We start from the raw sequence: 21,588 nt of genomic DNA on the forward strand, positions 1-21,588 counted from the left end.
GTTGAAAACTCTTCCACTCTCTATTTTATCTCTTGTTTACTTTCCTATCCTTACGCTGGAGTTCTTTTCTATTTGTTGATTATTGTTTTTATTGATTGCAAACTACTTTGATCCTCTTGCTGGAAATTGCGGTACATCAAATATTTTCATAAATATAAACAAACAGACAGATAGCAAGAGATTTCCATACTACAGACATTATAAATACCTGTTGAATATGGAAGGAAGTCTTCATCGTTTCTAACATCCCACACAAGGCTTCTGTTATAAACTGCCTGGAAATAATCTCTGAGTGTGGCATACTGTACGGTAACACCAAACTCCCCAGCATGACTATTAATGTAATCCAGCAATGGGTCCATATTACTGAACTGAACCGAAGAATTAAAGAACTGCTTATCACAGCCCTGGAATTTAAGAGCAGAAAAAAAGACACAAATTTAAGAGTCATTAAGTGATAAAAGAAAATGCTTCCAAGTTTAGAAATATTCAGCACACATTCTTTAACATTTTTACTTTGCTTAACTTTTTCTTTTCTTTTTTTTTTTTTTTTTACAGTTAATGCTGCTTGGAGTTTTTCTTAAGCAACAGTGGGAGTAATTCTATAAGGAGGTGCCTAGTTATAAGTACGAACAATGCACATAAAGGCAATGTATGAATATAAATGACCTCTTATAAAATACTGACCAGCATAAAAGTAGGCACCTTGCTTGCATGGTGTGTACATAGTGGTTGGTAGCCAACCGTTTTGATGACTATATTGGATAAGAAGATTTGAGTGAACCTATACTAACCGAGTTCAGTGCCATGGGGAATGAACGAGAGTTGACCGTGATGGTCCATTTTGATATAGAGCACTTTGACTGCATGTTTTGGACTGTGATGCAGCAAAGCTTCAGTGTGTTTTTCTCCATGAAGAAAGAAAAGAACTGACTTTGTACAGATAAGTGGTATCTAGTTTATGGGACATTTCATGTGGATAGTGGTATTGTTTTATACTGTAGGCCTTATCAGGACTGTGACCAACTGATTAAAAGGTTTAACAGAAGTTTAAAGTGATTTGTAGTAGTTCTAAATAAAGTGATATTCATATTTGTTAATATATAAAACAATTATTTTTTTAAATTTTAGAATTGTTTGTGCTATTGTTATAAGTTGGTAGGCCAGATTTTTATTGTGCATATTTATTATTCTATTACTAGTAAAAATGGCCCGTTTCTGACACAAATGAAACAGGCGCTAGCAAGGTTTTCCTTGGCGTGTGTATGTTTGAGAGAGTGTATGTGAGAGTGACTGTGTGTGTGAGAGAGAGAGTGAATGTGTGTGTGTGTGTGCTCCTGGGAAGAAAAAAAAAAACGTCTGTGTGCTTGGTTTTGAGTGTATAGGAATGACGGCTGTGTTGGGGAGTGGAAAGAGATTAACCAATGGGCTTCCTTGCTCGTGTGTAGTAATCGTCGTGCACCATGGCCGGAGTCGGAGAGGAGAGGGAATGGGGTGGAACGGTGAGCGAGCGGCTGCGGGAGGGTGGGTGAGGGGGACTGTGGGCGGGGTGACGGGGTCCAGCGCCGATTTTGGTTGGTTTTGAGTGCATGGGAATGACGGCTGCATTGGGGAGTGGAAACAGAGATTACCCAATGACAATCCGATTTGTTGTGTCATTGCTCCGCCCTCAACGTCATCACGTTGTGATGCGGAAGCGGCGCAGACACTCATGCGATCTTGCAACTACAAATTTAGAATGTTGGAGGTGCCTTTTATATATAGAGATTATATCTATTCTATTCTATCCTCATCCTTCTCAATCTATCTGCTGCTTTTGACACTGTTGATCACAGCCTACCCCTTGATACACTGTCCTCACTTGGATTTCAGGGCTCTGTTCTTTCCTGGTTTTCTTCTTATCTCTCCCAACGTACTTTTAGTGTATACTCTAGTGGATCATCTTCTACTTCTATCCCAATGTCAGCTGGTGTACCTCAGGGATCTGTCCTGGGCCCTCTTCTTTTCTCCATCTATACTTCTTCCCTTGGTACTCTGATCGCATCCCATGGTTTTCAGTATCATCTTTACGCTGATGACTCCCAGATCTACCTCTCCACACCAGAAATCTCAGCAGGAATCCAGGCCAAAGTATCAGCCTGCCTGTCTGACATTGCTGCCTGGATGTCTCACTGCCATCTGAAACTAAACATGACCAAGACTGAGCTTCTTATCTTTCCACCTAAATCAACTGTCACAACTATCAGGAATAGTGAGCCCTTGGACCAAAGCTGGAGCTTTGGCAGACAAGTCACCTGGGCTAGCACAGGCAGAAATCAGAACAGACTGGACTAGGATAAACTAACAGACTCAACAAGGCAGGACAGGGGTAACTAAAAACAATGGACAACACAAGAACCGGATCCAGACGAGGCAAGGAAAAGAAGGCAAAGGGCCAGAACTGGAACCCAGACAGGACAAGGCAAGACTCGGAACTGGATTAAAACTGGAACTGGGACCCAGAAATGCAAGACAAGGCAATACACGGAAGTAGATTAAAACTGGGTCCAGAAAAGGGCAAAACAAGGACAAGGCATGGACTGGATCTGGACAGGACTAGACTGAAAGAGACAAGACAAAGCACAACTATACAGGCAAGACAGGGTAGGACCTACGCAACAAGAATAACAAAAGCAAGACAATACACAAGCCAGGAACAGGATTCAGGATTCTCAAACAGGCTTGGCTGGAACAGGATTCAGGATTCTCAAACAGGATTCAGGATTCTCAAACTGGCTTGGCTGGAACCGGATTCTGGAACGGGCTTGGCTGGAACCAGATTCTGGAGTGGGCTTGGCTGGAACCGGATTCTGGAATGGGCTTGGCTTGGCTGGAACAGGATACTGAAAGGGACTTGGCTTGAACAGGATACTGAAAGGGACTTGGCTTAGCAGGGAACTGGGACAGGACTAGCTCAAACATAGAGCAGGAGCAGAACCTGGCTCAAACACACACAGGAACAGAACTTGGCAGAAACAGAGCTCAAGAGCCAGGAAGCAAACATGGCAGGCAAAGGATTAAGCAGACTAAGGGAAGACAAACAAACAAACAAACAAACAAAGAAGCAAAGAAGCAATGTGCTTACCAGCACCCACAGCTGGATAGCAGTGAAGTAATCAGGTATGATGCTGGCTTCTACAGACAAGAACCAAACACACAAAGGAAACAGAACAGGGAATACAGAAACAGAGCTTGGCTAAACACAGAGGTTGTCTTAAACACAGAGCTTAAGTATAGCAAGAGTCAAAAGCAGGGCTAGACTAAAAGCAGGAGCCAAGGGTATAGTTAAACAGATACAGACACCAAGGGCAGGGTGTGGCTCTCAGGATCAAGGTACAAAAACAAAAACACAGAAACAAAGCAAGCACTGAAACACAAGACTCAAAGAAACACAGCACAGACCTTCGGAAGTAAAACACTCAGGAACAAAGCCAAGCATGGATAAGATCTAAACAGGTAACACAAGATTAAGAGACCTCTTGCAAAGGCAATGTAGGAAAGCTCCCTGGGTCCTTATAATGGAGTAGGCTCATGATGTCACATTTAGGAAATGAAGCAGAAGCAGGGAGACCAAAGCAAGGCTTGGCTTTAGGGCCACAAAAGCGAGGTTTGGCTAACAGGAAGAACAACAGAAAATGAAGCAGAAGCAAGGAGACCAAAGCGAAGCTTGGCTTACAGGAAGAACAACAATAGGAAAAAAGGCAGACTGGAGAGGTCACAGAGCTAGATACAGAGAAACAGTAGGTCTGAACATAAGGGCACAGCCACAGCCGTGACATCAACCTCTCCTCTTCCCCCATTCGATATTTCTGTGGATAACACTCTCATCCTTCCTGTCTCATCAGCTCATAACCTAGGGGGTCATTTTCGACTCCTCCCTCTCCTTCTCTGCAAATATTCAGCAGACTGCTAAAACCTGTCATTTTTTTCTCTATAATATCACCAAAATTCACCCTTTCCTTTCTGAGCACACTACCAGAACCCTCATCCACACTCTTATCACCTCTCGCTTAGACTATTGTGTTTTTCACAGGTCTCCCACTTAGCCATCTCTCTCCTCTTCAATCTGTTCAAAATTCTGCTGCACGACTAATATTCCGCCAATGTCGCTATGCTCATATTAGCCCTCTCCTCAAGTCACTTCACTGGCTCCCTATCCGTTTCTGCATACAGTTCAAACTCCTCTTACTGACTTATAAGTGCATTCACTCTGCAGCTCCTCAGTACCTCTCTACTCTCATCTCTCCCTACACTCCTCCCTGGGAACTCCGTTCACTGGGTAAATCTCTCTTATCTGCACCCTTCTCTTCCACCGCTAACTCCAGACTCAGTTCCTTTTATCTTGCTCCTGAGCCGGTACGTCAAGCTTCATCTCTGGCCGCCTTCAAATCTAAGCCAAAAGCCCACCTTTTTGATGCTGCTTTTAACTCCTAACCCTTATTTGCTTGTTCAGAACCCTTATTTTATCATCCTCACTTTAATAGTCCCTTATCTCTTATTTGTCCTGTTTGTCTGTCCTAATTAGATTGTAAGCTCTGTCGAGCAGGGACTGTCTCTTCATGTTCAAGTGTACAGCGCTGTGTATGTCTAGTAGCGCTATAGAAATGATAAGTAGTAGTAGTAGTTATTAGAGCTATCCTAAAAATCTGACTGGCTAGTGGTCCCCCAGGATAGGTTTGAGAACCACTGCTTTAAAAGACAGAGATCCTCCCACTGAAAAGCTTTATACAAAGAGAAAGTGATCTAAACAAACTCTTACCCAAGGCCATAGGACATCATTGCTTCTAAACCAGGTGGCCCTATTTTTAATGTTTGCTACCATGGTTTCTGCATACCGCCGAATAGTGTCATTAGTTACTGGAAGACTCATGTTTGGATAAAAGCCATCCTTTGGAGGATCAGGGAAAAGTGCAATGCCATTCCAGTAAAATCCTGATCTATAAGAAAGGGAAGTAAAAGTATAAACGTTACATATCTTGCTGCTCAAAATTTTACAATGGGAGCTAAACATTTAAGTTAAAACAAATACACAAATACAATTCATACCCAAGTTGCTAAACAACTCAGATATCTGAAAGAGGCACAACATATCTAATTAAATAAGAAACCATAATATTTATTTTAGATACAATTTGCTTGCACAAACTGGTGAAGTAAGTTGTGAGGGAGTACATGGTATAAGGAAGAGCACTCCCTCACTGATACAGTTCAGTCACCTTGCAGCAGGTGGCGCTAGTATGCCAAGGCTGATGTTGAGTAGGAGGGTCATGGTACATGGTATGTCAAATAATATATTTTCCTTTTCTTGCAAACCCTGTGTCTGACTGAGTTTGTTCCCAATCCAAGCCACACCCTTAACCACATTAACATAACATAGTAACAAGATCATACACCACATAAGTGCTGAGAGATTTTTTTTCTGCAGGTATATATCAGTACAACACATTTCATCACTGCTACCTGCAGCCTGCTTCAATTACTGTTCTTGATATCTTTCAGATGTGCGAATTTTGTTCTGGGACAGAGATGAGCAAAACAATTGTAATGTGGTGCTATAACCCCACTTCTAATTAGCGCGTTATTGGAATGTAACAGCTCAAGATAGCTTATAGGAACGTAACAACTCAGGAAAAAAATTGGCATAAAAATGAAAATATCCCCTAAAACAAACCAAAGACTCAGACTTAAGTCACCCACTTTACCATCCTTCTGATCCATCCATCCATCCATCAAGATGCTTCTGCTGTTCAAATCGCGCACAATCTCTGCTCTGGTTGGTTATCAGCACTGGCACAGGTTTATACCTCAGGCTGATGGCAAAGTGCTCACAAAACACATATCTGGTTCCTTCATTAAGGGATCCTTTTACAAAGCAGCGGTAAGCCCAACGAAGGCTTACCGCTAGCTAAAAGGGAAGTACCGATGGCTACCGCAGCAGCCTGGCAATAGTTCCCACCCCCAGCATGCATCATCCGGTGCTACAAAATTATTTTTATTTTTGGAGCACCGGTGTGTAGCTGGTGGTAATCTGGCAGTGCCGTGCGCTGCCTGGTTACTGCCAGGTTAGCGCGGGAGTCCTTACTGCCACCTTAATGGGTGACTGTACGTACTCCCCCCTTGAAATGGTCATTTCCTGAAAAAAACTGCTTTTTACCTGCTGCGGTAAAAGGGGGCCTTGTCGCACATCAAAAACGCGCGCTGATGCCAGCGAAGGTCCCCTATTTCCACAGCTTCATAAAAGGGGCCCTAAGTATGGGAAAAATTGGGTGAGAGCCTTTTCAATATATGCCCCTTTTCTGTGGAATGGAGTACCCTTTGGAGATGAAGCAAGACATAAATTCAATAGATACTGTGATTGGGGATCCAATATATCACACTTGTGGGTGAATACACAGAAAAGTGGCAAGATTTAGGATCACAATCTCTAATAGCAATTGCCCTGCCTTATTCAAACATTCTCTATTGCTGACAACATCTTAAGCTATCTATAGATAATGTCAGTTTATTTATTTTTATTTTATTTATTTTTTAAAAATGGAGCCCGCTGTATCTACAGTTCTAGGCAGAGTAGTGTTTCACAAACATAATATATAACAGTGTTGCAGTACTTGCCGAGTTTAACTTCTTGGGGTCTCCAGTTCAATTTTGGTCTTCATATTTGTTCCGTATTTGGTGAATGTCTGTGTTTTGTGTGTGAAGAAGTTAAAGTTCTTTTATGTGTGGTAGTAATGGCAGGTGGGAAGACTGGGGAAGGGGGGAAGAGAGGAGAGAGAATTAGGGGGAAGGTCCCTCCTTAATATCTGCCTTGGGCTCCAGAATGTCTAATACCAGTCATGAGCGGGAGAAGAAGGATCTAAATCCTTGTTTCCCTGGTTATCAACCTGCTGTTCTAACCAATAGGCAACTCCTTCACTCCAAAATAAGGGGTAGATGCACTAAAACCATCGCTAAAGCCCTTCCCTTACCGATTCCTTAGTGAATCGGTAAGCAACGGGAATGCATCAAGGAAATCGCATGCAAATGAGCTGGTCGCTGGTAGTAAGAGAAGGAGTAAAAGAGAGCGGAGGAGAGTAGGAGAGGTGTGGCCACGAAGGCGTCGAAGACGAGAGGTATTTACTGTAGGTGGCATGGGGAAGGCGAAATGTAGGGAAGAAAGAGGCGGAGATTAAAAACCAAGAGGGAGGAAGAGGGTAGGAGAGAAGGTGAGGTGATGAAGTCGATGGATGGGCAGTGAGTTCCTGTAGCGGAGAGAGGTAGGGGGTGAGGGAAAAGATTAGGAAGGGACAGGACCAGGAAGAGAATGTGAATAGGGGCCATAAACGACTGAGGTACTTTAGCAACTGGGAAGAAGATTAGATGTAAACGGCGCGCGGCACCTAGAGCGGAGGCCCTGAGTGGATCGGAGTGGACCTGGATGTCACCCCGGAGAAGGCTGTAAGGATATGCAGATGAGCTGCAAGTCCTCCACAGCACCTGAAAGGCAGCCGGTGGTAGAGCTGGGCACCTCTCAGCTGAGGAAAGGCTTACCAGGGGTTAGGCCGAAGCCAGCATTCCTCCCCCTGAGGGTCGCCTCCCTCCCTCTGGATCCGTCTCTCACCAACTTGATCTTCGAATTCTTCGCCTGACCGCTAGCGCTGACTCTCCCCTGCCGGTTCGCGCTTCAAAATGGCCGCTGAAACTTCAGCAGAGGTCTCGCGAGGCCGCCTCTGGAAGTCTCGGCGGCCTTTTTTAAAGCGCGAACCAGCAGAGGAGAGAGCGCTAGCGGGCAGGCAAAGGATTCGAAGATCAGGTCGGTGAGGGACGGATCCGGAGGGAGGGAGGAGAGCCGGCTCACGGGGGGCCAGGGGGGGAGGAGAAGGAACGGGGAGAGGGCGGGGTGAAGGGAGAGCTGCCTGGTGCCGGCCCTGCGTTTGGGGGGGCATTGCCCCCCTTGCCCCCCCAGTCTACGCCCATGGAGGAGGCTCCCGATGCTGCTGGCAGCTATAGGCGGCTTCTGCTCCGGCCGCCTTGCTCCTGTCTGTCTGCCCCGGGTTGTTAGCAGCACGTCCGATGCCCCTCCTCCAGGTGTCTCTCAGTCAATCACAGCACGTTTAGCTGTTACTGTCGTCAGCTAAACGTGCTGTGATTGGCTGAGACCTGGAGGAGGGGCATAATCAAAAGAGACGTCCAAATAGTTTTTTGATTTGGACGTCCTCGGCACTAGAAGGACACCCATCACAAAAAAATCTGGGGGAAAAATGTCCAAGTGCTAGTCAGGGACGTCCTTTTTTTTTTTTTTGGTTTTGTGAAGGACGTCCATGTTAGGCACTTTAGAAGGATGGCCCTGACGAGCACTTGGACGTGGCTAGGCAGTGAAGGAAATCCATAAAGGACGTCCCTGATGAGCACTTGGCCGTTTTTTTTCTTTTGTTAAATCTATAGAAGTTTTTAGAGGCGAATAAATCCCGCGCAGCCCCAACGAGAGGTACAGACCTCCCGTTAGATTTTCCACGGTTAGGCAATCGGAAAACAGTAGTGCATCTCATTACAATACGATTTATTCACATTATAATATTAATTTGCTCATCTGTATTCCGTTTTCATCAGCTGCTATCGTGATAGGAAAATGCCCTTTTGTGCATGTCCTGGTTTACTACTTGCACGTTAAACTGGCTAGAACCAGTTTAAAACCCACGTTAATGGCTCTTTAAGTTTAGTGCATCTGGCCCTAAGTAGCACTACACTTTAGCTCACAACAACAGTGGTATAAGAGTGTGGTGCTTCCAAGAAATAGCACTGGGTAACCTTATGTAGGATAATGATTTAAGTGCCATTCTGTGCAGTAATCCCAGTGACTGGATAGGACTATTAATAGTGCTGTTCCTTTTCTCCTCTCTGGAAGCTCCCAGGAAGAGCAGGTAGCTGCATCATTCCACAGTCTTAAAGCTGAAAGGCATGTGGAATGAAAAGTACTAAACAGAAAGAAAGGAGTATTCATGTTACCTGTCAGAGAAGGGTAGGTATGAAGGGGTGCAGTAGCTGTACTGGTCCATAACGTGAGTGAAGATCTCTTGCTTTTCTGATAAGGAAGGAGAGCCCCTCCATACAAACTGAAGCTTCTAAAAGCAAAGGGAGACATACAACAGGTCATTACAAATACATACACAATCCACCGATACTAACAAATCCGCTGTGAAGGTTCAGTCATTCACAGTGATAAAAAAGAAAAGAAAAACAGGATAGAAGTGTTTAAAAAGAAAAATCTAGAGCTACTTTGTTAATTCCGTATGCTAAACATCAATCATTCATTTTGGCTTCATTAAAAAAAGTTGTAACAATGATTATAAAGGTGAGCTAATTAGCCAGAGTCAGGATTGTCATGTTACCACATGTGCTCCAAACCCACTGCAACACACACCATTCACATTCACTGTGGATTAGATTTGATAAATGATGCTCAAAGTTAGGAGCCAGGATGATCCGCGCTAAGCTAGTATTCTTAAAGGGTGCTCTGCACGGAGGTTCCTGAGAGCCCTTACACTTGCCAATGGCTGGTATAAATGATTGCACCCAACTGATGGCAGTTAGGTGTGCAAATCCAGGTATTTTATAACATTGCACCTAAACTCTGGGAACGCTCCTGACCCATCCATGCCCCTCCCATGGCCACAACCCCTTTGGAGTTGTGCACTATGAAATTTAGGTGTGCGTGTTATGTTATAGGACAGATTCAAACCTAACTATTAATTACTGATAATTAAGTACTCGTTAACTCCAATAATTGAGACGTAATGTGTGAATCTGAGATTTGCACCCCAGGGGCCTAGCCAGACTTCGGCGGGAGGGGGGGTCCAAAGCCCAAGGTGAGGGGGCACATTTTAGCCCCCCCCCCCCACACCGCCAACCCCTCCCTGCCATTGCCGACTTTGCCCCCCCCCGACCCTCCTCCCGCCGCCAACGCCTACCTTTGCTGGCGGGGGACCCCAACCCCTGCCAGCCGAGGCCCTCTTCTTCTCGCAAAAAGGCTTCCTTCTGTTTCTGACGTCATGTACGTTGTACATGCAGGACGTCAGACTCACAGAACGAAGCCTTGCAGATCAGCTGATCTGCAAGGCTTCGTTCTGTGAGTCTGACGTCCTGCACGTTGTACGTGCAGGACATCAGAAATAGAAGGAAGCCTTTTATTTTATTTTTTATTTATTTATTTATTGCATTTGTATCCCACATTATCCCACCTCTTTGCAGGCTCAATGTGGCTTACAATTCATCATGGATACTGGAAATAGAAGAGAATATACATTTGGTTTTACAGAGGGTTTTAGGTTACATGCTGGCGAAATACATGATAGTGTTCAAGCAAAAGACATTAAAGAACATTTCTGGATATGCTAAAGATTGTGCAGTTACACGTGTTGATCTTTGTGATATATTTTGTTGAAGAGATAGGTTTTCAATAGTTTGCGGAAATTTGCAAGAAGAAGAGGACCTCGGCTGGGGGAGGGGGTTGGGGTCCCCCCCCCCCCCCCCCCCAGCAAAGGCAGGCGACAGCGACGGCAGGTTGGCGGCGGGAGGGGTGGTCGGGCGGGTCATCGGCAGGGGGTCCAGGGCCAAATCTACGGGAGCCCAGGCCCCCCTGGCCACACGTAGCTACGTCACTGTTGCACCCAAATCTGGGCAACCTATACAGAATCCGGGGGTGTGCCAGTTTGCAGCCTATGTACATGTGCAATATATTTAAAAATAAATAAAATCTGGACAGTTTTTTCCTATGCTGGTCAGATCTTTCATCTTTTAAAATATCCTTCTTCACACCCAAAGGCAGGAACTTAAGTAAGGTATAACAAGGGATCTGAAAATAAACAGGTTAAAGTTCAAAACTATTTAACCAGGTAACAGATGCTCATACATAGAAACACAGTGCTGACCAGGGTCATCCACAGATTTTTAACGGCATTATCCAGATGTTGATACTGAAAATCCATGCAGACTGTGTCGTCACTCTCTATAACTTGTGCATCCAATCGGACGCTTAACATGCAAACTTGTGAACGCCACTTATAGAAGGCTAAACACATAGGACTAGATGCAGTAAACTGCGTCAAAAATCGGTGTAGAAAACATTATGCATTGAGCCTAAGCTCCTAATCTGCGCCTAACTTAAATCACCTGAATTTAGACCTCCTGAAGCAGATGTAATTGCCACATCCTAAATTCGGCTTGGATTGGGTGTATTCTATAAGAATTGAGTAATTCTAAGGAATGCCCTCCAAAAAATACGCATCCTAGGATTTACACACAGATCATTACAGAATCCGTGTGTAAATCACAATTACAACAAACTTGCATCTTGGTACAGAGTGAGACACAGCAAGGAGGCAAGTAAGATACTCCCTCACACCTCACTCTCAGATACTAGGGTGAATCTTTATGAAGCATCTGGTGCAGAGACGGGGCCCAAAAAGGCTCCGCCACATCTCACTCTTGGATATTAGGGCCCAAGTAGTCCCTACTATTTTATTTTATTCTGAATCAATTATACCCTAGGATAAATCCTAAAGATGGAAGGGACATGTTGGCAACTGCTCCTAATTTAGCTAGTGTTATGAGCTTAAGCACCCTAGAGGGGGAATGGCCACCATTCTCAAATGAGATCAACCTCTGCCTCAACAGCAGGAGGGTACAGCTTAATGCTATTAATCAATAAACCTCTAACCAAGATCTACTCCCAAATCCAATCGAAATCCTGAACCAGAGAGGGAACAGACAAGCCCCGAATTTAAGGAAAGCCACCAAAATGAAATACAAGAGAAAACGTAAACAGATAAGATAGAACACTGATCCAAAGTGCACTGCTACTATTTTAATGCAAGATCTCTGGTCAACAAAGAGGTGGTGATCAGGGACTGGTTGGAGCTGGAGGACCTCGAGCTGGTATTTATAACAGAAACTTGGTTACAATCCAGGGATGACTCAGTTTTGAGAGACCTCCTACCATGGGGTTATAAAACAGCTCATATTTTTTGGAGAACATAAGAAAGGGGGAGGGGAAAGATTTCTTTGATGTACAGATTTTAAACTCACACCAGTCATGTTGTCTAGAATTGTTATCTTGTAAAATCAGCATTTCCTTCTAGGAAATTTATACTGCACAGTATGCTACTGCCCCAACCCCCTGGAAAATGGAAAGAAGATAAAAGAGATCTATATGACATACTAATGACCCAGGGTCTAAAACCTGGTGGTCAGTTAATAACCGGCGATGTCAATATTCATCTGGAGGACCCTAATGATACCTCGGTACATGATTTTAAAATTTTCTTAGATAGCATAGGGCCTTCCAGAGCATGAACCAAAAGGGTCATCAGTTGGATTTTGAGGCCTGGGGTATAGATAATGAGAACAGGATGAAGCTAGAAGACAAAGGATGGGCTCCTCTAATATAGTTCGACCATTTTGTATCATACTGTGTAATCTACTGGCAAGAAACTAATAATGGAAGACAGGTACACAACAACTTTCATTCACATGAAGTTTGCAGCAGAATTGATCATGAATCTTTCTGGTTAAAGATAGAAGATAAACTGAACAAATTAGATTATCCTGTCAATATGGATCAATGGAATGATATTATGGAGGAAGTACTAGATGAAATAGCCCCAAAAAGGATAAAAAAAAAGGTGAGGAAACAAAGGAGTGTACGCCACTTATAGAAGTGTGGTTCAACAACACACTTTTGAACTTGAAAAAATCTTGCAGAAAATTAGAAAGAAACTGGAGAAAGTCACAGAGCATATCAGACAGAGAAGCATGGAGGAAGTTAATAAACACCTACAAATATCAAATCAAATCAGCCCAACAAACATACTTCTCAGAAAAGATAGGGAAAAGTAAACCAAACATAAGGAAACTGTATCAGATACTAGACCATTTAATGAAACCCAAATAATTAGTAAGCTGGACTACTTTGATTTCCTCTGCAGAAGCCTTAGCACATTACTTTGAAAAGAAGAATACAAACATAAACCAATCAATAGAAAGGGAAAACATCGATCTTACAAAGTATGAAGATATCCTCTCTAGTGGAAATTTGATAAGAGGGAGGCAAATGGGATACACAGCAAATAGATCTCGGACAGAATTTCTTCCAGTCTCAAATGAAGATTTCAGAAGTACGGTGCTAAAATACTCCAAATCTCAAAGTAAGCTGGATATTTGCCCAGCCTACCTGCTAAGACAGCCACCAGAGAGCTATATGAAAGTTGGAAAACAATGGATAGCAGACTCTTTCAATAATGGCAGATTTCCTAAACAACTAGGCAAGACTGTACTCACCCCCGTCCCAAAAAAACAGAAGGGAGACTTGGGTGACATGGAAGCATATTTTCAAAGCACTTAGCCTTCCAAAGTTCCATAGAAACCTATGGAACTTTGGAAGGCTAAGTGCTTTGAAAATATGCCTCATAACCAACTATAGGCCGGTGGCCTCCATACCTATACATGTTAAAGTCCTAGAAAGTATAGTGGCCTCACAACTTACTAAATTCTTAGAGCAGTTTAACTTATTATACCAGAATTAATCAGGGTTTAGGAAAAGCCACAGTATGGAGACAATACCAGGCACACTACAAATTAAGAAAGTTTATGAGCCATGGCCAACAAGTTGTGATCATGCATTTCGACCTCTCCAGCGCGTTTGACATAGTAAATCATCAAATACTGCTGGAAGTCCTAGCCTCTTTTGGCATAGGAGGCCAGGTGCTAGACTGGATAACAGGATTCCTCAGCTCTAGATCTTACAGTGTGAAAAGGAACAGACTATTATCAGAGGAACGGTGAGTGCACACAGGAGTATCACAAGGACCCCCCCCCCCCCCCAATACTATTTAACTCTCTTATGACCTCCCTAGGCTTTTTTATGAAAACGGAGGGGGTAAACTGCATCTTTTAAGCAGACGACATCACCTTATACTTTCCTCTCTACAAGGATAAGGACAATGTCAATCTAATATCTCATGGCCTCACCTTAGTGGAGAAATGGGTGAAGAACTTACGTCTCAAATGAAACAGTGACAAAACAAAGTATCTCATTATTACAACACCCTACACTGATATCTCAAATATACAATTACACATCAACAGAGCCCCCCCCCTGAAAGTAAACACAGAATTAAGGATATTAGGAATTATGGTGGACAGACACCTAACACTGGAAAACCACTGTCAAAAGGTAGTCAAAAAGGCATTTAATGTCCTTAGAAAGTTAAGGCAAGTACATCACTGTTTTAGCACTGAAAACTTCAGAATTCTGGTACAATCCCTCATTTTGTAACAAATCAATTACTGCAATGTATTATATGTAAGATGCCCCATGCTAGTCAGAAAAAGACTGCAATTAGTACAAAATGTAGCCGCAAAATTGATATTCTCAAAGCCTAAGCTTGAAAGAGTTACCTCACTGTTTGTAGCGCTACATTGGCTCCTGGTGGAGGCGAAAGGGATCTTCAAACTCTGTACAATGATTTATCTAACTCTGTATGGCACTTTACCTGAATTTATAAATCAATGGATAATACTACCAAAACAAAGAATTAGGAGACAAGCCGGCAGTCTCCTGGAGCTGTCATTTCCACCTCCCACAGATATCAGATTCAATTCACTACACTGACTTACAGTACCATACTTATCTGCGAAATACTGGAACGAATTACCAATTCAAATTAGGACCATGACTCAATACACAGCATTTCGCAAACTTCTGAAGGCCTATCTGTTTGAAAAACACGTTTTACGAAACTACAACAACTAATGTTTGCCAGTAATTAGTTCTTTAGACAAACGTCAATCTCTCCCTCTTTCTGCTGTAACTGATAAAAATGTACTTTTAAGTCAATGTAAGTTGCCTAACTGTTAGAAAGAATTGTCTTACAAAATTACAATAGCCAATGTTTGCCAGTATTTAGCCCATCAGACACTCTCCAATCTCTCCCTCCTTATCATGTAACCAAAAAATGTACTTAGTTTCTTGATGTAAGTCGCATTGAACTCTATGTGGGAATATTGGCGACTAAGAAGAAATAAAGTAAAGTAAATATATGATTATACATAAGAAGCAACATAAGCAGTGTCAAGCTAGATAAAAGCACTGACAAAGAAGAATAAAAAAGAAGAAAACCTTGCTGCGGAGACAAAAACTTGTAGGAACACTATTTTCAGATATATCAAAGAATAGTTAAGCTCTGGAATTCATTGCCGGAGGATGTGGTAACGGCGGCTAGCGTATCTGGGTTTAAAAAAGGCTTGGAAAAGTTCCTGGGGGAAAAGTCCATAGTCTGTTATTGAGATGTACATGTGGGAAGCCACTGCTTGCCCTGGAATTGGTAGCATGGAATTGGGTTTCTGCCAGATACTTGTGTCCTGAATTGGCCACTGCTGGAAGTAGGACACTGGGCTAGATGGACCATTGGTCTGACCCAGCATGGCTGTTCTTATGTTCTTATGAACAAAAACATTCCTTAACTAAGGGTAAAGTGAGTTGATAAACCCAAGGAGGAGACTTTCATCACCAAGACTGTAAGAAGCAGATCTCTGATGCCTGCTTAATGCATGTCTTCCCAGGCCTAAGGTGAATCTTCTGATAATGAGAGCTGGCAAACATACTGTAAAACCTCTGTGGCTGTATCGAAAATGTGTATCTTTCCTCTGTTTTGTACTCGCAAACATGCAGGGTAAAGTAGTAAAAACTGAATTTTATGATTATATAGCTGATTGCTGCATACTGGTGCAAAACCTTTACGTTGCACTTGCACTCTTGTGGAAAAGTCCTGAAAACAAAGGAAGCAGGTAAAAGCCTGGTTCTTCTCCCAAGCCTTTAATACATTGGGTGACTGATGTTATTGAATTTGTCATAGCATAAGCCACGCAGCATTACACTGACTACACACTAATTTTGCACCTGGACTAGCTTGATACGCCCACTGTAACTTAGACCAGTTCCTTATATAACTGTACAAAGAACTAGCCACCCATTTATGTATCCCAACTGACTCTGTACCACACATCTTGTTCTCATCTATATATCTGCATTTGGCCCCTCAGCTATATGGTAAGCTGTATTTTAGAAAAGTATCATAGCAATGTTATTTGAATGTTCTAATTGTGTGCTTATTAGATATTCCATTGCTATTATGCTTATATTGTATTATATCTCTGTTATTTGAATTTCAGTACTGTTAAATGTGTATATTTTTGATCCTGTTTCATGGTAGTCCTATTAGGTTTCAATTTGCTGCTTTCAGGTTGTCCTCTTTCACTGTTTCTATGTCTATACTTGTTCATTTTACTATTGTTAAGCTGTTAACAAAATTGTAAGTTTGATGTTAAACTGTATCTACTGTACAGTGCCTTGGGTGAATCTCTTCATAAAGGCAGTTAATAAATCAATCCCACTAACTAACTAAATAAAGTACTTTTTTTTCATAAGTAAGAGATCCTTACACTCAGTTTACTTGTACAATTTCCAGCTTGTGCACATTACTTAAGAGTTTGAAGATCACCACTCTCAGGTGTTGTTGATCCGGCCTCTTTGCACCTAGGTAATGTGCTCTTTCGAGTCGAATAGGCCCCGACGATGATAGCAAATTTAAAGATTTCTCCAGCCACAATTCCAAAAAGCCTCTAAGTTCACCATCTGAGATTGTTGCGGGCAAACCCACCAAGTACAAATTACAGAGACATGATCTGTTTTCTAAATCATCCAATTTTTCCTCCATGTGACACCCCGAGTGAGGGTTGAAGGTGGGCCTGTGAAATAACAGAGCCGGACAAAGGGATATAAATGAAAACAAGTGTTTATTTAATTGAAACTTGAGGCCTGTTACGTCACAGAGCCAGGAACACAAGGAAAAAAGCCTCTGTAGTTCAATACACTGTCTTAAGCAGGCCTCTGGCAGGCAGGCCCAAAACACAGTCTGTGGCTGGTGGGGCTGCCACGCTCCAAACACAGCCTGTAAGTCCTTCTCAGTTCTTCACCGAGTTACAGGGTCTGGCTCCAGCCAGGCCTCAGAGCAAAGCTCGCAAGTCTCAAGCAGGAACAAAAGTGGCTTACCTCAGCCAGGTCACAAATATTAAATGTCTGTTGTAGTGCAGTAGGCTGGGGTCTCAATTCTTCCTTCCCTGGGCCTCCTTAACCTCAGTCTGGCCCTGTCCTTTATATTTCCTGGTTCCGACTCCACTCTCCTGGCTCATTTCCTCCTGGGGCAGGACTAGCGTTCTTAAGATGGATCAGGCTGTCTGAGGGGCAGTGTTCTATAAACCCCCTCTCATTCCATTTTAATCAATTTGTCACGTCAATTGCTCTGATCATCTTCTACTTTTTGCACTCGGTCTTCCAAATCCAACACTCGCTGATGATAGGCTTTAAAATCTGTGCTTAATATTGCCATGCCTTCATCCAGTACATCTATCTTCTCTGATACACTCACCATCTTTAACCTCAGTGACAATTTCGGCTACCCATGCTGAGCTTAGAGATGACCTGTCTGCCGGCTCTCCCTCCACTATTTTAGCATCTTGCACTCGGCTCTTTTCTCGATCTTTACGTTGTAATTTTGATGACATTCCCACGTACCCAATTGCCACAAGGTATTTGAACTGGTCTGGAAGATATCTACTTTCAGTAGGTGGAATAATAGTTAAAAAAAAAAAAAAAAGTTCAAGGAAGGATTACAGAATCAGGGACTAGGAGCTTATCCCACACACACACATCCACTCATCAGCTTGGCATCACATGACCCTAGAAATACCCAGATATTCTTTTTAAATCAAACATAGTCTTGTATATAATCTAATATCATATATCTTCCAAATAAACAAATATGCAATCAATGGAAACAAGCAATGCATGGCAAACATGTCTTTCCAATCCCAACTGAGGAAGCATGGTATGTATCTTGTATTTTTTTTTTTACCTTGGCATTCTGCATGTTATCTTTGACATCATAGTCAATGCGGGAGATGAGGTGTGCATTAAAACCTGCTAGTGCAAACACCGTGGCTGTAGCAGCAGAGGCACCAAAGGGATCCACCTGCCATGAAAACTCAGGTCTGACTCCAAAGGTGTCATACAAAAAACCATGTCCTTCTGCAAGAAAAATAAAAGGTATTCTGTGTTTTTAAAAGCAAGCTAAGCTTGGTTAGCAGTTTCACATAAGCTGCCATAGTACTTATGGTATAGTCTGCAGAACATTTCCTACCACTACTATTAAACCTTTCTGTAGCACTGTAGGATTCATAGCACTGTACAAACACATGCAAGAGACATTCCTTTCTCTATGGAGCTTACAATCTAGTGAAAATTAGTGACCGCCCATCATGTACACTTTCTCTGGAGCATCAAAGATGGTATTACCAAAGACTCCATGAAATAAGGCTATGAATGAGCAATGTCTGGCAGCCTGATGTACACTATAAAACTATCAAAAATCTAGAAAAGCTGAAGAGCAAAATCTATACAGAAACTATAACAAGAGAATCAATTTGCTCTTATATTGGCTCTCACTAAGTACATACAGAAGATCAAAGAAATTCGTTAACAAAAGGAACCTCAACTGCCTGGAGTGCCCCAAACTGTCTAAACCCCTCATTAATGGCTACTATCCTCTGTTTTTTTTTTGTCTGCAAGGTTTTTTCTCTATATGAGTTATTTTCCTTGCAGTTGGGTTTGGAGGATCAGTTAGAACCCGTGATAGTAACCGTTATTGAGGGTTTAGCCATAGTTTGGGGCACCCCAGGCAGTTGAGGTTCCTTTTGTTAAAGAATTTCTTTCATCTTCTATATGTACTGAGTGGGAGCCAATATAAGAGCAAATTGATTCACTTGTTACAGTCACTATAAAACTAAGCCATGTGTTATTTCCGTTGCATTTTTATTCTGTACTGTTAAATAGTCCCTTTATATAATAACAAGGCAACTTGATTCCAAGCATGTCACCAGTCTAGGATTTCTACATTTTCCCAAGACAACCATTGTTTCTTAACATTTTATTTTCATATTCTGCAATAAACTGTGTGCTCATGATCCTGTACAGGAAATGAGCAGGCTGAACAATCCATTTTCCCAGCCTGAATAATCTATTTTCATATAATAAATTGACATAGTAATAAGTGATTCTAGTTATAAAAGTTGGATATGACTTATTCTAATTTAGGTTTGTGGCTTGTCGTGCCACAAAGGCTTGCGTACATCAATAATGCAGAGAGCTATACCACTGGTAACTACTGGCAGGGTCTCCCAAAGTGGACAGGTCTCAGCTGAGGTGCCAGACTACGACAAACCACCAATCTGGATAGTAGCCATATGAGACAGTGGTGGCAGCATAGGATCACATTTCTGTGACAACAACCTGTGTGGAAGAAAGGCCAGGCAATCTACTCAATGGATAATTACAATGAAACAAATTGCAACATAGTGCTGGAAGATAAGCCTCTCAGGTCAGAAGGCACTCAATAGATTGCCAGGGAATAGCTGAAGACTACTGTCTTACTGAATTATAGAAGCCAGCATTTGTGATGTGGTTGGAACAAAGTCCTTAGGTTATTTGTTGATATAGCTCTACGTGAAATTATAGTCAGAAGTTACAAAGATGTTTTGTGCATTAGGACATGGAATGTGCAAAGCATGAACCAAGGAAGGATGAATGTGGTCAAGAATGAAATGGAACGGAAAAAATTTCAAAATGAAAGACAAAGAAGGAATGGTGTTATAATTAAGAAGGTTGTAAAAACTTTGATGAAATAAAATGCAGTCAGTGAACACTTAACTTCTGTTCATCTACAAGGAATGCCCATTCACACCTCTATTATTCAGGTATATGTACCAACAATAGATGCAGAAGAGAACAAAGTTGATCAGCTTTATGAACAAGTACAAGCTGAAATTGAGAGAACATTCAAACAAGGTGTACAGATAGTCTTGGAACACAGACGTTGGGAACAAAGAAAGTGGCCAAGTGGTTGGAAAATATGGGCTTGGCAGAAGAAATGGAGCTAGAAAATGTTTGATAGAATTCTGCAAGGCCAACCATCAGTTCATTTCAAACACCTTCTTCTACCAACACAAGAAGGAGCTATATGCATGGATTTCACCCAATGGATTGTTAAAAAAAAATCAAATTACTACATGGAAGTCAAGAATAGAAAAGATCAATAACATCAACAAATACAAAGCTTGGAGCTGACTGTGGTACAGATCACTAACTACTAATATGCAAACTAAAGCTATAGCTGAAAAAAAGCAAGTCAATCATGAAAGTAGGAAATATGATCTTGAAAATATACCACCAGAATTTAAAGACCACCTGTGAAATCAATTTGCCTCATTGGCTACTAAAAGTACCAGAGAAGTTATGAGAAGACATCAATAGAATTGTTCTAAAAAAAGTGAAAATCCCTGCAAAAGGTGCAAAAGTACAAACCATCAAAATGGATGACCGACATAACTCTCAAAATTGCTCGAAACAGAGAGAAGTTAAAGACATAGGAGAAAGAGAGACAGCTGGGTAATTTAGCTGAAATTTCCAATGTCCCACAAGACAAGATAAAAAGAAATACTACAATAATGCATGCAAGAAAACACAGGGGCCCTTTTACTAAGCCGCGTAAGCATCTATGCGTGCCCAACATGTGCCAATTCTGAGTTAACGCCCGGCTACCGAGTGGCCCTTGCGGTAATTTCATTTTTGGTGCGCATCCGCTACAAACGTTCGAAAAATATTTTTTAGTTTCTGGTGTGTGTCAGCTACGTGCATCAAGTGGCATTTGACACACGTAGGTCATTACCGCCCAGTTAGCGCGTGAGACTTTACCGCTAGGTCAATGGCTGGCGGTAAGATCTCAGACCAAAAATGGATGAGCGACAATTTTCATTTTGCCATACGTCCATTTTCAGCAAAAATGTTAAAAAAGGCATTTTTTTTACAGGTGTGCTAAAAAATGATTCTGTGCGCATCCAAAACATGTCTACACTACCGCAGGCCATTTTTCAGCACATCTTAGTAAAAGGACCCCAGAATCAGAAACTATTAGAGTAAGATCATGATCAGCTTTTCTAAAGCTACGAGAATTAAGGAGAAAATTCCAATCTAGGACTGGAATGCTAAAAGATGCTCCAGGATCCATATTGAATGACACTGAGAAGATCAAGTCATTATACCGTAAAGATCAAGTGGATCAGCAGCCTTTTTTTTTTTTAGTTACATTTGTACCCCGCGCTTTCCCACTCATGGCAGGCTCAATGCAGCTTACATGGGGCAATGGAGGGTTAAGTGACTTGCCCAGAGTCACAAGGAGCTGCCTGTGCATGAAGTGGGAATCGAATTCAGTTCCTCAGCTCCCCAGGACCAAAGTCCACCGCCCTAACCACTAGGCTACTCCTCCACCTGCACCTTATGATCAAGAACCCTTGGTGATGAAAGAAGTTGAAGCAACATTGAAAGCTTTGTCAAAGAACAAAGCACCGACTATAGATGACTTTTCCCATTGCTTTTTCTGATGTTTGTTCTTGCTATTACAGGGT

At 42.2% G+C, this 21,588-nt stretch overlaps 1 protein-coding gene across 1 annotated transcript in view; it reads right to left on the minus strand.

The window, feature by feature from the left end:
• Positions 1-21,588, minus strand: part of MAN2B2 (mannosidase alpha class 2B member 2) — a 171,375-nt gene that overhangs the window by 103,300 nt on the left and 46,487 nt on the right. Inside the window, exons 5-8 of the mRNA XM_030191167.1 lie at positions 17,985-18,157; positions 9,022-9,137; positions 4,799-4,976; positions 209-407 (exon numbers count right to left, since the gene is read on the minus strand). Of these exons, the coding sequence (XP_030047027.1) occupies positions 209-407; positions 4,799-4,976; positions 9,022-9,137; positions 17,985-18,157 (666 nt within the window). The remainder of the gene's footprint in view (positions 1-208; positions 408-4,798; positions 4,977-9,021; positions 9,138-17,984; positions 18,158-21,588) is intronic.

Source organism: Microcaecilia unicolor, chromosome 2 (genome assembly GCF_901765095.1).
Source record: "Microcaecilia unicolor chromosome 2, aMicUni1.1, whole genome shotgun sequence".
Taxonomy (NCBI): Eukaryota; Metazoa; Chordata; class Amphibia; order Gymnophiona; family Siphonopidae; genus Microcaecilia; species Microcaecilia unicolor.